General features: G+C 38.5%; 1 protein-coding gene across 5 annotated transcripts in view; it reads left to right on the plus strand.

Moving 5' to 3' along the window:
- NPAS3 (neuronal PAS domain protein 3) overlaps positions 1 to 15,952 on the plus strand; it is an 845,279-nt gene that overhangs the window by 404,590 nt on the left and 424,737 nt on the right. For 3 of the 5 annotated variants that reach the window (XM_059181877.1, XM_059181880.1, XM_059181881.1), the window contains exon 3: positions 5,857 to 5,939. In XM_059181877.1, the coding sequence (XP_059037860.1) occupies positions 5,857 to 5,939 (83 nt within the window). The remainder of the gene's footprint in view (positions 1 to 5,856; positions 5,940 to 15,952) is intronic. The other 2 variants (XM_059181882.1, XM_059181879.1) reach the window with 1 other exon arrangement.

The raw sequence follows: 15,952 nt of genomic DNA on the forward strand, positions 1-15,952 counted from the left end.
AGAAAGTCCCTGTAATTTGTTGCTGGCCAAATACACAGAAGCGTTTTCTGTACTTACTATGGTAATGCTTTGGAGCTATTTCCCTTTTAGATGACTTTGCCTTTGGGATGTAGAAAATCATAAGCGATTTCAGAATCATAGGGCCAGTGTTTAGTTCTTCAGACAATAAGAAGTGCACGATACACAAACCCCAGACTAAACAAATTTATTGAATGTTGTATGTTTTCCCCTTAGTTCTTTCTAGTTGAAGCCATATATGTAGGCTTTTTTGGCGGGGGGCATGAGGAGAAAAGCAGACATGGTTTCTTTTTCCCAAATTAAGTAATTCATTTGTACATATTAATACTTTCACAGTCATATCATCTCTAATGCTTTTGGCTAATGCATTCAATCCATACTTAAATTGTAGGAGAAATTTAAATATGTGTTGCATCAAAGAATTTTTAAATCAGCATACAGCTTCTTAGAGTTTCAGTTATTTTACTGGATTAAATACCTCTTTTTTGGTCTAAATTGGTAATATAATGTGTTCATAGGTTCTGGGATATGAATTATACAGATATATTTTGTGATGTTTCAAAATGACTAAATAAAAATTGAGAAATAAAGCCAAAGTGCACCATTCCTGAAGAGAAGAGGGTTTTTTTCCTTATATTTATCATTAATCATTCACATGCCCCACGAACATTGCTTGTCCCCATTTCTCTTCTCTGGTCATCTGTATTTCAAATAGCAAAAACACTAATATTGGTGCAAGTACGTCGAAAAGCATTACTATCATTTGTTTGCAGATGTTTGCATGATGCATTGTCTGGAAACTCCACATGTCATGGCAGGGGCAGCAGGGTTTCAGTGATGGGGCTGCTGTATTGGTTAAGTTGGTACAGGGCTCCACTTCTTCCAGTCTCTCCTCTTCCTCCCAATCTGAAACTACCCCCCCGCCCCTGCCCTGTGTGTATGCCTTGCACAACCAGTGAGGGGCTTACAGTGGAAAGGATGCAAGTTGTGAATACGGGCGGTAGGCAGAGCTGTGTGTGTCAGTTTCAGAATGAAGATCTGGTCCCATATTAAGTGAAAACATAGCCATTTTTATTTTGATAGAGAAACACAAAGCGCACACACTCTCCTTATAAACTTCTGAGGCTCCTTCCTGGGAAAACCCTTCCTTGGCTCCCCTTGCCTTTACAGTGAGGAAGGCTAATTGAGATTCTTGAAGGCAAATCCCTTTTCTTTCCTTCCGTAGCCATGGAAAGACTCATTAAGCATTCTCTACTCCATTCTTTCCCAGACCCTGACTTTGCTTGCTCCAAGTGCTAACGCCCAGGGAGCAATGTCCGGTATTCCATTAAGCATGCCTTCTCCTCCTTCCTACCCCCCAAGCTCAGTGTGGGAACAGAGCCTTGCGCCTTGAAGGATGAGTTCAGGGGGCAGCCATGAAGCTTCCCTTTTCACGAAGTGGATGATTCCATCCCTGAAATACTACCCACAGAACTTGCAGGCTGCGTTTAGCCATTCTGCCTTACTGCTCCCCATGGAGAGGGGTCCCGTGAGAAAATGTCTCTAAAATGGCCTTCCCTACTTGCCAATGATGACTCTTCCCTAATGAAACAATCCTTTGGAAACCCTCCCTCACAATATCCTACTCCTCTTGGCTTCTATTATCTCTTTCAAATGCTCTCTTAAATAACAAGCTCCTTTCTCTCCCCTGCCTGTCCTTTACCTTCCCGTGGCGAACTGTGCTGGTGAGGAGCCGGGGCGCTCCACCTTCTCTGGAAATGGGGGTGGGGAAAGTTAGGAAGGAAAAGGGCAATGTGGGACACAAGGCAAGTAGGGCCGTGACTTTTCCCCCTTTCATTATGTGTGTCCACTGAGCTGTCCTGTTTCTGTTTTGTAATGGGTTCTTCTGTGGCAAGCTGACCTTTTGGCTGAATAGGTCAAACTCCCACTGAGTGCTAATCCTCAGCCTTCCTGGCGATTGTGTATCCCGAAGGTGACAAGCACTGGTTAGGAATATGACTGGGGTTGTGTGTGGTGTATTTCCCAAAAGAGGGATTGTCTTTTACTGCACTGAATTAATTCTCAAAGAGCACCCCACAAGGTATGCGAGTCAATACTGGAATATTTTTGCCGTCGTTGTTGAGGGACAAGACTAATTGTTCAGATAACATGTTTCAGATTGTGGTTTCCTTCTGTGTCTTCCATTTTTTTAACGAGGGAAAAGTCAAACTCACCATTCTAATGATTCATCCCATCTTTCTAGATTTCTGAAACAATCAGGATTTCTTGGGTTGGTTTTTTAAAAAATCCTTCACCCTATATATGGCTTCCATTTAAAGTCTCTTCAGATTCTAGGTGTTTTATTTTTAACCCTGGCAAAACAGGAGAGCTGCAGTGTTTGGTTCATAATTATGTGATAGGCCTCGGTTTATTTTGAATTGCTTAATTTTTTTTTTTCGGACTGCTTATTAGGTCTTATAGCACCAGTTACCTACAGTAATTGTAGGTAACGCTCAGTAACAACGTATAATAGTCAGCAATTTTCAATTTCAAGTTGGTTCTCAGTCAATGTTGAATCACATTTGAAGTTGAATTATTGTATTTTTTTTTTCTTTTAACCGTTTGTATAAGCTGTTCATCTTCCCCAGTTCTCACACCTCACTGTCACTGAGTTAGGGACATACTCCTCACAAATAAAAGATTATGTATTCCATTTATTTAGCAACATGTTGCTTTTGATTTCGTCTGGTCGACTTAATTATAATGTCCTTTAAATTTCAAACCCATACGTGAAACGAAGTCAGTAGATGAGATGAAACCATGACCCCTTCATCAGTAAGTGTGCACTTGTCTGGACTATGAGTCGCTCTAGAAATGGCTGACGCCCAAAACACAAAAAATAGAGAATACCTCATAAGCAGTCTATTCTTTCTCTGAAAATGATGGACCTCTTTGGGTCTTCTTAGGCATTAATGATATTCCATTAGCAACATGACATTAACATAAGGCAACAAGATAACTGTACCTGCATCCTTCCTGAATAACTGGATGATTGTCTCAGGTCCCCAAATGCGATAGGATGAAAAGTACAAAACAAGAAGTGCATATTTAACATCGCTTCGTTACCAGTAATGCCGGAGTCAGAGGAGGGCTTCTACCACGGGCATAATGAGCTCCTGTTTAACATATTTATGTTGGCTGTAAAATTAGGAACTGTCATTACAGCCCCACATCACCTGCGTAAGTGCAAAACATATAAATCAAGAGAAGTTCCAGTGACATAAAAATGCCATCGAATAGAATAGCATGAAACCACTTACAAGACACTTGTGTCTGATGCTAGCATGTACGGGGAGGCACACCTCGGGTTCTGGAGGACCTGAGGAACAAAGAAGTGTAACTAGGCAGGTAGGGCTCGTGGATGTAACACTGGTGAAGATGTGTGGGATCCCCAGGCTGATGAATAAGTTTTTTTGAAAAAATAAAATTCCTAATTATTTATGCATTTGCAGCATTTACTTAAAGAATAGCCTGAGCCCTAAGTGAAGAAAAGGCAGGAAAAGAAAGGCCATCATCAGGGGCCAGACTTGAATAACCCCTGGAAGCACCCCACTGAAGTCAATGTTCTGTGCTTCCAGAAGGCAGTTGGGCTGCCATCTGTTGTTACTGGAGCATGCCTCTTGGGCCTCCTAGTAAATAAAACGCTCCTTATACTTGCTGTGATGTTTTAAGGTCCTCTCTAGGTTGGTGGCTGTTGCTCTCCTGGCCTCTTCTTCATCCAGCTTTTTGTAGAATGGTCTATGTCTTCCAAAACCAGGACATTTCCTCTGTGAAGTGCAATGATTTATTTTGAACTTCAAAACTGAAAGTCCTGAAATGCCCACAAATGATGAATTATTATTAATAAGGAGCTTTCTGGATCCTAATTATTGCCTCAAAAAGAGACTGGACACTTTTGAAGTTTTTCAACTGCCTCCCCTCCCTCCCAGAAGCTCCCTACAACAATCTTAAAAAAAAAGAAAAAAAAAAAAAAGACTGCAGATTTTATTCATGTGGGATCATTCACACCAAGCTACCATAATGTGCAATTAACACTCTAGAAACTGAAAACAGTATTCAGCAAGACAGCTGCATTATCAAAAATGCCAAAGGAGTTTTGAAGGGAGTAATGTGCATGTTAGAATAGGAAATTAATCAGAAATGTGCACATACACACACAGCAGTAGTGTCTTAAATATATCTGAATATTAAATTTTTAAAAATCTCAAGTCTATACTTATAGCAAAGATTAATGTTAGGATAGAAAACTGATTTTTCTGTTTTAAAATTATTGTGTGTTTTGCTTCTGAAGCAAACGAGGAAGTTAGAATAGAGGTTTCTAAGATCCCTTCCAGCTGGAATATTCTTTGATAATAATCACTCTTCAATTATATTTTATAAATTTTCCCATTGAAAAAAAATGCCCCTTTTATTTCCTCTTGCCAGTCATAATGATACTTAACACTCATGCTATTTTCAAAGTGCCTTTCAGACATTACAGACACTAACTCACAATGGCAGGGGTAAACTGCCTGCTTCTGCACAGCACAATAATCATAAGTACATTTATATTATAATCCCTACTAAGCTATGGATCCAACCGACTGAGTAACTGAAATGAAGCAGAATTACCCCAGCAGCATTTTGCTAGAATTTTCTTGTCAACTAGCTGAAAGTGTTTTTTAGAAATAAGGAAGTGGGGTTTTGGTCTTATTTCAGTTCAGAGTGTGTAGGTTTGAGGAAGGTCAAGCTTCATAATAAAATTTGCAAGAAAAACAGGACAACTTGAGAAATTTATTTATTGGAAATAAGGAAAAGATCTAAATATTTCCTTCCAGAAGTTACCATGAAGCAGATTTTTATGTGTGAGAACTTTAAAAAAATAAATAAATAAAAAGGAAGAATAACCAGAGTTGAAGGCACAAGGTGACCTCATGCAAAAGAAAATTAGTAAAGGAAAGACCCTCTATCCTGGATCCCACAAATACCCGGCCTTAGGCTCACCTTTGTTAAGGATAGTAGAGGCTTCTCGAGTGAGGGGCTGGCAGACAACACATGTAGGGTCTGCCAGGAAGGGACTGGCAGACTGTAAGTCAGCAGGGGACCCCAAGGTTTGGGATAAGAAAACAATCCCTTCCCTGGTGAGGCACGTGCTAGGCGGGAGTCTACCTGGGCTTCTTGTAGGTTCTGTAGGAATAGTTACACATGAGTGTTCAGTAAATATGAAATCCAGCCATCCTGAGACACTTAACACTAGTGCAAACAGTCATTAATGAGAATCTCTTATCCAACATGTTGTGCTTATTAGATTGTGATAAAGTTATTACATTAGAACATAAAAAAATTATCCTGTTTGCTTTTTCCTAGCCTAGAAGGTATGAAAAGTTTAGGTCCTGGGGGGTTTTGGTTGGGACAGAGGGCAGTACATGGGCAGGCAGGTATGTATGCTTTAAAAATAACAATTCTTACATTTTAAGAAGAACAGTTTGCTAATTTATTTTAAATGAATATAAACATTCGTGGTTTTGCTCCAGTGTAGGAAACGCAGTCCAAAATGCACATGGAAAAGGGAAAAAGTCTAAGTGTAGTTTTTCATGTTTGCAGAAATTAATATTCTGAGTTGAAAATTTGCTCAGACAACTCAGAATCAAAATGAACCCTGTACTGTGTTTCTTTCAGAGCTCTTTGGGGTAGTAAACCACCTAGTGATATGTAGTCAGCGGGAAAATGATCTAAAGGTGTGAATCAGAGCTCCAACTTAATTTGTTTTCTTCTTTCTTTTCTTTTCTCTCTTTTTCTTCTTCTTTGTTTTTTAATAAGTTATAGGTGCACAACGAAGGAGAAGCCCCAGTGCACTGGCCATTGAAGTATTTGAAGCACATTTGGGAAGTCACATTTTGCAGGTAATTAAAAGAGAAAGAAACTTACTTGTGTTTTACGAAGCAAAATGCACGTGTTTAGTCTTTATTTAAAAAATATTTTTAGATATTGGCTATGTGGATGACCGTTGTTGATTCTTAGAATTATGAAATTCTTACAAATTTATTTTTTTTCTTTTTAGAAAGCCATCCCTTGAGAGAATATTAATGAGAAAGGGAGGGCAAGTATTATTTGTGCTGTAATAATTGAGATAAATTGCACTATTCAGTTGATGCAAAATGTATAGTAGCTGGCTGTTCCCAGAATGACTGTGTGTGTACTGCATTTCTAAGTGGATATATGTGTGTGTCTTTGGAGCTATATATTGTTTTTGGAAGAGCAAAATTTTGTTGTGACAGTAATGTGACATTTTTATGTGCTGCCAAATTTCAGTTGTTCTTTGCTTGAGTTTGTATTCATAAGCGCTTTCAATCTTAACGTTTGCCTCCCCAAATTACAAGCTTTCTCAGAATGAAATTTTAAAGTATATTTTAAGTAAAAGGAGACGAATAATCATAATTGATTTTTGCCAATGAATTCCATGACAAGTCAGTGTGAGGGTTACTAGGATGGAACTGTAGTCATTTAGTCCGAGATAAGATTCATCCCAAACCCTGACTCTCGCTTACTCAAAAAACATTTTTTTCTTTAAGACTTTGCAGTGACTTGGACATATCCAGGGATAATTGTCCTACATTGTTTTTGCTTCCAGGACAAATATGTTGACATGGCCAGAGCTTGCTTTTTCTTTTCTTTTTTTGAAACTATGTGAGATACATTTTTGATACGGAATTAGAGAAACAGATATGTTTGGGATAGTTTGGCAGATTATTTGGAAAACTTGCCTATGCTTTTCATTAAACCTAGCTTATTATTTCTGATGATATGTATCCAGAAAAACTGTTAACATCAGATCCCCCGTGTTCAAACCCCAGGAATTCTCTGAGCTGGTTCATGGGTTGGCAACTTCAAAAATCCTCTGAGACCCCTGTTTGAAGGACACATTCTTACTAAATCAGAATCTTCAGGATGAGGTCCAGAAATTGATGATTTTTAACAGTCTTTGGAGACAATTCTGATCATTCATTAGGTCTGAGATGTCACAGTTATTACTTGCAAATTTAAGGCCCTGGACAGCCTTACTTGGTTCATTTTTGTTTATTCTGATGTTTGCCGTTTTCCATTAATATCCGTTAAGTTGCTATATAACTGATGTTTGCTGAAGTACACCTTGGGACTTGCTATTCTATTGTGCATGCAACATTTTGAGTTACCTTGGCAGTAGATTAGTTTCAGGGATACAGAAAGGATATTTCTCCCCAGATCTTCAAATTTTTATTTCCTCTTTTCCTTTACATGCTTTGTTCAGAATCTCCCTTATAAGTTTTGTATGAGCAGTGCTGTATATATAAATATACATAAATAATAAATATAAATATAATAATACAAGTATACATCTATTTTTATGTATAATGAAATTCTGATGTGATTCGGGATGACTCCTGTTCATAGTCTGAAGCAGTCAATGCAGAAGACTTAGCCTGTGAAAGAAATGGTCCAAACAGTAGCCTCCGATTATTATCCTCTCAATTCACTCTGAAATTTGTGTCCAGAGTCCTCAAGGAAGGGTGACTTAGGAGCTTCAAGAATTTAAAACTGCTTTATTATTTTTTTAAAGATTTTATTTATTTATTTGACAGATATCACAAGTAGGCAGAGAGAGAGGGGGATGTAGGGAGATGTGGGGCTTGATCCAAGACCCTGAGATCATGACCTGAGGCACAGGCAGAGGCTTAACCTACTGAGCCACCCAGGCGCCCCTTAAAACTACTTTAAAACACAAAACTTAGGAGTTTGAATTGAATGGAAGCTTAATGTAAATAGAGTAAGTATATAATGGTTGCTCCAAACATCAGTTCAACAGTTAGCATCATCGAGAGAGTGGGGAATCTAGAATGAGGCTACTGAGCTCTTCTGCTCTTGGGATTGGTCTCACTCAACTTAGCATACTTTAAGAGAAACATGGACAACTGGATATCATTTAGAATACAATAACCATACTGGTGTGGGAACTAGAAATCATATCACATGAGGTGGATGAAGGGTTTGGTGACGTTTAGTTTGGAAAACCCGGAATTTAGAAAGAATGTTAATGTCCTTTCTCTGTATTTGAAGACCTCATGTGAGAAAAGGATTAGATACATTCTGTGTGGATTCAGAGTACAGGAGAGAGAAAGGGGGGAAAAATCACCTTCACTGAAGAAAACTAAATAGGGCTGTTCACATTTGGAATTTGGAGTATGTTCAAAGTCTTTGTCTCTAGGGGCAAGTATAGGTGCCTTGGTAGGGATGCTTTCAAGAAAGTCAGGTCTCCAAGGACAATTGTACTAGATAATCTTGAAATTGTTGAAATTAGAATTTTTTTATCATTTGATTTTATTTACCAGTAGTTACGGAGGTGTGTATACTCCTCTAAATGAAATAATAGAATTGTGGGTAGTAAGGTGTTAGGAAATGGTAGTAACAAGCTTACCTTCTTAGAGAAGAGCCTTCTCTAAGCTTAGTTTTCTTCCCTCCTTGCAGGGGCCTCTTGAGCCCACAGACCCTTATCTGTATCACATTCTGCAATACCTCAGTGGTCTGCAAGCATAAGATGGTTTCCATATTTTCCTTCAAGTGGATTCACGGTAGAATCTGGTGGATTCTTGAGGACAGGGATGAATTCTTTCTTCCCTCTTTCCTTCTCTTCCTTCACTTGCAAATACCTGATAAAAACCTGTGTAGTCAACAAGGAATGGGAAATGTGGAACTTGGAAGATAAGGTAGAAGTCAGTTCTGAATACTGGGGTGGGGTTCAGAAAATGCCTGTGATTTCTCTGCACCAAGTGCCATGACCCCCTGCCTGTGTCCCCAGTGATGTTTCGTGGGACAGTCGTCTAAGGACCCATTGGTATAGACAGTTCAGGATAAGGGATGAAGGTAGACTCCTTAATTTTTGCTTCATCCATGTTGTTTACTGCAATACATGTTTTTGCTATGTATATCTTATTAGCTGTGTATTGGAGTATCCTTTAAAATTTGACTTCTTTTCTCCTGAGATGGAGAACATTTAACTTAATGGTGATTCTACCAATATAAGATCAACTGTTGCAAAGTCATTTTCCAATTTAATGGCCTAATACTGGTGTATGTAGGCACGGTCATTGGCTGGGCTGTGCCCTGGGCAGCTCTGAGGCTACCGGTCTCATCATTCACATGGAAGCTTCTGGAATGACTGTGAGCTGTACTGTAGGCCGAGTAAACCTGCAGCTGTTTCAGGCATGAATGTCAAGATGGAGGTATCTTCTGCAGGAGAGTCGAGGGTTCAAATGATCCCAGCCTTACAACAGCTAGACTGTGAAGTGTACGCATTGGGACTGAGTCAAGGCAATTTAGTTCACTTTATCCTTCTTTGACTTTTATTAATCAGATGAGGAGCAGAAAGGCAAAGGTTCAAGTTTAGAAACTATGCCTTTTGCAACTCCCTAAGAAAAAAATCCAAGAACTTTAGGTCATTATGTGGGGTCTTTCCTGAATGTAGTATATGTGACTCAGCACTAATTTGGTTCCTGCTTTGGAAGCTCTCTTAGGGCATTGCTGTTCCCACTTCATGACTTCCTTAATACCAAAAAATATGAGTGTTATTTACTTTTACTTTCCCAACTTAGAGACCAGAAAGAATATTCATATTTTACTTATCAAGGTTAATGAGACACAAAATATTAACAAATATCATCTTGGTAACTCATGAAATTAACTAGTGGAATGACTTTCCCTTAGGTGTAGATTTATGAATGCAGTGCTTTAATTATTTGCATGTCCTTAGCAGAAGGTTTCACGGTTTTTTTTCCTTTCTGTAAATAATGCTTACATAATTGTTATATAAAATTGCAGTTTTGTTTTTGCATATTCTATAGCAATCCTGTTGTATTCACCTCACAGGTGTTTAAACAATCAGCTCAGACCTGGTATATGGAAGATTTTTAAAGTCTGTATTTGTATTCATTGTGAACCCAATATGGTGAGCTACCTATATGTATACATTATATTAGTGATGTTGTGTGATACGAATCAGTGCTCAGAACTACTACATAGTTAGAAAGTGATTGAAGAATGGTCTTTATCCATAACTAGTTGCAGATATTAAAATAAATGACATTTTGTGAGCTAGATGAATGTAATCATAATAAGTACCTCCATGTTTTTTTATTTAGCCTGTCTTGGGAGAATAAAAAGAATATTCTTTAAGAAACACCCTAATGGGGGATAAAGGTGGAAACATGGTATCCACATGTCATTTTGCACTTGGCTATATTGCATGAACCCTTCTATATCTGGGTCATTGCCCCTGCGTTATTTCTGGGCATTAAGACACTTTGCATTGCTCTTAGAACATTTAAGCCCCAAACTTCAGGAGAATCCTGTGGCCAGATCAACGGAGAACCATCAAAAACACTGTAGGATTATAACACTTGAGTCTGACTTTGAGTTGATTAGAGAAGGCTGGGCACAGTGGTTACATGGCTATCTTCCCCAGCAAAACTAGGGAGATATTTTTGCAAGGCTCATTTATTGGTAGAACAACCCTCTTAGAGAAGATGCAGATATTGCCATTGCCTTAGCAGAACAGTTTAATTAGGTGTGTATTTACCTAAAATGGTGGGGAGGAAGGGAACTCAAATGTAGCTGTTTTTCTATTTGATAGGCAAAGGAGTCAGAGATTTGTGTGGGTGAGATGGGCGACACCACTTCTCAATGAAATGTCAGATTTTCATCACGAGGCTTTTCTTTCTTCCCTCAACACCTCAGCCATAGAATACAGAGTAGAATCCTATCTCAAGGGAAAGAAGGACCTAGGTTTTAAAAGCAAGCTGTTTGGGATCAGATTTGGGGAAAAATATCAGATCAAGGTTTACCTTGCAATTTCTGATTCCATTACTAATGACATTTTGAAGATTGGTTAAGGACATGTCCTGGAATCATGACTAATTTGTCTGCATACTACTTTGGTCCTGCAGAGTTATTGTCAGAGAAAAACATACAGGTTCCCTACCCGAAATATTTTAAAATGTGTAGTTGATATAATAAGGAAAACAATAGTATGTTGTGACATTTTATATCTTTGTTATTGTTCAAGTATTTGTAGTTACCGTCCTGCTCCAGTCTCTGAGACTAATTTGATTGTAGAAGACTAAGAAAAAGATTCTTCAGAGAAAATACATGAGCTCTATGGGCAAAGGAAGCTACTTATGATAATGTTGAGGTTGGGGGTAGAGAATGCCAAATGTATTGTTTTCAGCATCTCCTTGAATTGGCAAGAGAAAAACAAAAGGTTGGCAAGTACAATTCAAACATCTGGACAAAGCAAAGTGAATGATACCTAAAACAGCCCCAAAACTGACTAGTACAAGATCCAAATTATTTTATTTATAATGCTGGCCTAGCCAAGCCAGTACTCATTTTACATTTGATGCCGGTGTTTTTAAAAGACTTCTCTGAAAAAGAGTGAGAACATTTAAGTCTGTTGTTCATTTTATTGATGAATTGGAATTTCACCCTTATTTATTATTTTATTGGAACTTACAAAAGAAATGATTATCTCTAGGAAGTTGCATATTCTTACTCCCAATAGCCCTTGTGGGCAAAGTGGCATCCTGCTGGATATCAGTGCTAAAATAAAACACATAACTTCAAATAATAGAGGTGTTCTTTAGCTGTGATAGAGGAAGGAGAGGAAGGTGAGCGACCCTATAGTCTCCCTGTGATCCAGAATGGTAAGAAAATGTAAAACTAAATATAGAAAAAGAGAAAGTTAGTGAATATATTTGCATATGCAAATTAGCTTAATTGATACTGCTTGCCTCTACAGGGATTTTTCATTACAAACTGGAGTGCTACATTGTTCAGCTCATATTGAGTAATTTAGTAACTAATGAGACCAGTTTGCACTAATTTGCATATGATAAATGAGCTTAATTGCAGTAAATAACTTGGAGGCATAATTACTTAATTTTCCTGTGTTGCACGGCTTTTAAGTTCACTTGTATGAACAACTCAAGATAATTTTGCATATTTAAATTAGTTGCTTTTAAATTTTCTTGAACAAAAAAAAAAAAAAAAGGAACACACCTTATCAATTGAGCTGTAAAACAATTGGAAGTAAGGTTTACAGTGTTTTTATTTAAAAAGAAAAGAAAGAGCAATAGAAATTTCTTCAGTCTATTGTTCACCTGTCTCACTTCCTTACCTCAAATAGGATACTGGCATTGATAGGAAAATGTTTTCAATGTTGGAAGTTAATTCACAACTTCTGTTAGAAACTGACCTGAGTTTAAACTGAAATACATTTATGAATGAATCATAACTTTGGAACTAGGGCTTATGACAGAGATGTGTCTGTCCTTTATCTAGTTTGGCAACTGAGTATTAGAGGAGTCAGCTGGGTCTCCTGCCTGCAGCGTACGTGTCATGGAAGTTGCTGGGCTGCTACGAAGCTGGGGTTGCTCTGACCCGTGTGTGTATTTTCTATCTAGATTAATGTTTTATCCTTAGGAAATTGATTTCATTGGAGAATCTCAGTATGGTTTGCCAAGGATTAGCTCACTGGTCTTCCCGTTAACCAAAGACTGTGTGTTTTATCAAGATCTCCATCCTCAAAAGTTGAAAAACTAAAGCACACAGAGGTTGATGGCCGAGCTATTAGTTCATAATACTGTATGGCTTGCTTTAGCATTGCATTTTAAGGGAAAAAGTAATTTATTATTCAAAATTAACAAGTCATATCATCTCATATTCATGATTGAGTATGAGAAAAATATTTTATGGTTGTGAAAGTTTAAAACCTGTCCTTTAAAAAATCATTGCTGCTTTACCTCATTGTATATAAAAAAAGTCACAGACGTTAAGGCTATTGATTTGCCACACTTTGGAAAAATAACTCATGAAACTTTTCTCTGAAAAGGTCAAATCCCATTAACTCTAGTATAAGCTTCCTATATCCTTCAGAGGTGGCCAGAATGAGTGCTAATACTAGAATATTCCAAGTGTAAAATTTCAGCCCTTCATATAATAGATGGTCAAGAAATATCCAGTGAATGAGCAAAAAAAAAAAAAAAAAAAAAAAAAAAACCAAAAAGTTCTTAGCAAAGCCACAGTTAATCCCAGAGCCCCAGAGCTAGGGCTTCACCTCACCTCTGTATTCCCAGGTCAGTTTATAGCCACATCTTCTAGAGGCAAGGCCGAGTATAGGAGATTCTTCTGTTGCATGGATTTGGGCATCCAGCTAACCTGAGTTCACATCCCAATTTGTGTACTTAGTAACTGTGTCGGCCTAGAGCAGTCTCTCACCCTAAGCTTCCATTTCCTCTTCTCTAAAATGGAGAAAATAGTAGTAAAAATTTTCCTGACAGGCATATTGTGAGGATTGAATGAGATACTATAGTTAAAAGTGCTTCATCAGGAACCTGATATATAGAATGTGTTTAAGTGTCTGCTAGTATTTTTCTATATGTTGGGTAGTCCAGAATAATGCCCAAGGTTCTGAGGAAAATGGTTAATGCTTCCTAGTATCATTACCAATATCAGAATACAAGAACTTTCCCAATCTTCTCAGGTTAAAAAGAAGATAAATATTTTCATTGAACTCAACATCAGTTATCTTTTTACATAAATAATACTTATATTTGGTGGTATATACTAGCTGGCTCACAACAAAATTTTAAATTTGGTGGCAAGAAAAGATTACCACCTTGAGAATGAAAATCATCATCAGACAACCAAAGGAGTTGTTAGAACAATCTCATTAGCAACCTAGAAATGACTAGAAAAAATAGAGTTTATAAGGGGACTCCAGAATCAACATTTCCTTTGGACCCAAATGGGATAGGCCATTACTCTTTTCATCATACTGTATAGTCTCCTCAATTTGCTTAGAAAAGTGGGAATGAACATCCAGTCAGAAGTCCAGAAGAACTAGAAGGTTAAGATCGGTCATCATCCAGGGGCACCTGGGTGGCTCAGTGGATTGGGCCGCTGCCTTCGGCTCAGGTCATGATCCCGGGGTCCTGGGATCGAGCCCCACATCGGGCTCTCTGCTCAGCAGGGAGACTGCTTCCCTTCCTCTCTCTCTGCCTGCCTCTCTGCCTACTTGTGATCTCTCTCTCTGTCAAATAAATAAATAAAATTAAAAAAAAAAAAACTTAAAAAAAAAAAAAAGATCGGTCATCATCCATTGCTACAAATTATGTGAAGGAAATACTAAAGTGCATGTAGGATTCTTCTCATGCATGCTGCCCCAAATCTATCATCTGTAATACCAGAGAGGACTCTTCCACATTCAGCAGAAGCAAGAACTTCCTGGAAGGATTTTCATGATGGTATGTGTCTCTGTGTGGCAGGTACATACAATACCTTTTGGGTTTTCACATACCTTACCAACTTTGATTTGCAGAATAGAAATATGCCATCCTTCACTGACAGTGTGAGAAGTATGGGGAAGGGTAGAGGAGGGGTTTGAGGTAGCTGCTCCTCTGGAGGAAAGCTAGGGGTTTGGGCCATGTGTGAGTAGAACTAAAGCTAATAGTAAGTGAGGGCTTTCTAGTCACAAAATTATCCGAGATAGGCCAGGATCTAGGAAAATGAGACAATAAATCTAAAAATACTAGGCTTTTATTCAGTAACTATTTACCAAGTGCCTTATTTGCATCAGAGAGTGGAGAAAAGACTGAGATACAAAGGTGAGTCATGGTTTTGTCTCTCAACACTCCCAGTAAGACTTGAGAAGACTGATAACAAAAGAGACCACCACAGTTCAATGTAACTCAGATGAGAGCCTCTTGATTCAGTCATATCTGGGTTTGATCTCCCAGTCTTAATTACATACATTTGGGTAATATATTTATACTTTTGAAGCCTCTGTTTTCTCAATCCTGAGTTATGGGGCTGCACCCTGAAGTAACAGGTGGGAATGTGACTCCCCAGCTTGGGGCTGGTCCACGAGCACTTCCTGGGGCTACAAACTTACAGTTACACATTCCGCCCCCTTTGCCCAACCACACATACTCTTTCAAGTCTAGTGTTCATGTCTGTGGGAGTGTTTGAGGGTTCTGGCCTCCCTAGGACATAGGTGTTCTGAAGCGCGGTCCTGTACGGTAGAGGTCGGGAAGGAAGAATGAGAGCAGTATTGTAGCTGGGCAGATCTTGTTTGGAGCCTGCTGTTAGGAAGATTGCTTCCAAGGTACGGAAAGTCATCTTTAATTCTTTCACAGGCGCGAAGGGTTGCTGCATTATTTGTAGATTAAACTGGAACAGAAGGATAATTATTCTTTCAATTTTCAAAGTGGACAGAGGTCTTAGCAAATCTTAGGGTTATGTGTCAAATACGAATATGAATAATTTCCTGATGCCTGTAGGTAACTGCAAATTTGCCATATTACAGTGTTCTTTCAGGCTCTAGAATAGTCCTTGGTGGTAGTAAACGTTAGATTCTTGTTACCGTCCTCAGCTATGAATGACGGAATAGACCAGCACCATCTCATTATCGTTTAGTGGGGAACCAAACCACGGTCAGTATGGGCAGGGTTGCTTTCTCGTCTGAGTTTCCAGAATCTTATAAGCCTTTTGGATAATGTGAGCTTTTGGGGTTGAGGAAGGATTTGCAGGGGTAGGGTGGCGTCGTGGTGATGATGTGCTTTGTTTCCCAAACTGGGCTTATTCCAGTCACTTGTGAGCCTCCCGGAACACTAGGATTCTGCAAAAACCCTTGGGGAAAGTCTGGCACAGAAGAATTGAATCGAAATTAGTTTACAATATTAAAAAAAAAACTCCAAATACAATAAGAGCATCATTGAACAATTATACAATAATGTCACATCTGTAGGCTACTTCACTGGCTTTTTGAAGACAGGAAGATTATTACCAAAGACTCTTCCATAAGTAGTTGTCCCGCTTTGTGCGTGGA

This window comes from Mustela lutreola, chromosome 7, assembly GCF_030435805.1.
Source record: "Mustela lutreola isolate mMusLut2 chromosome 7, mMusLut2.pri, whole genome shotgun sequence".
NCBI classification, from domain to species: domain Eukaryota; kingdom Metazoa; phylum Chordata; class Mammalia; order Carnivora; family Mustelidae; genus Mustela; species Mustela lutreola.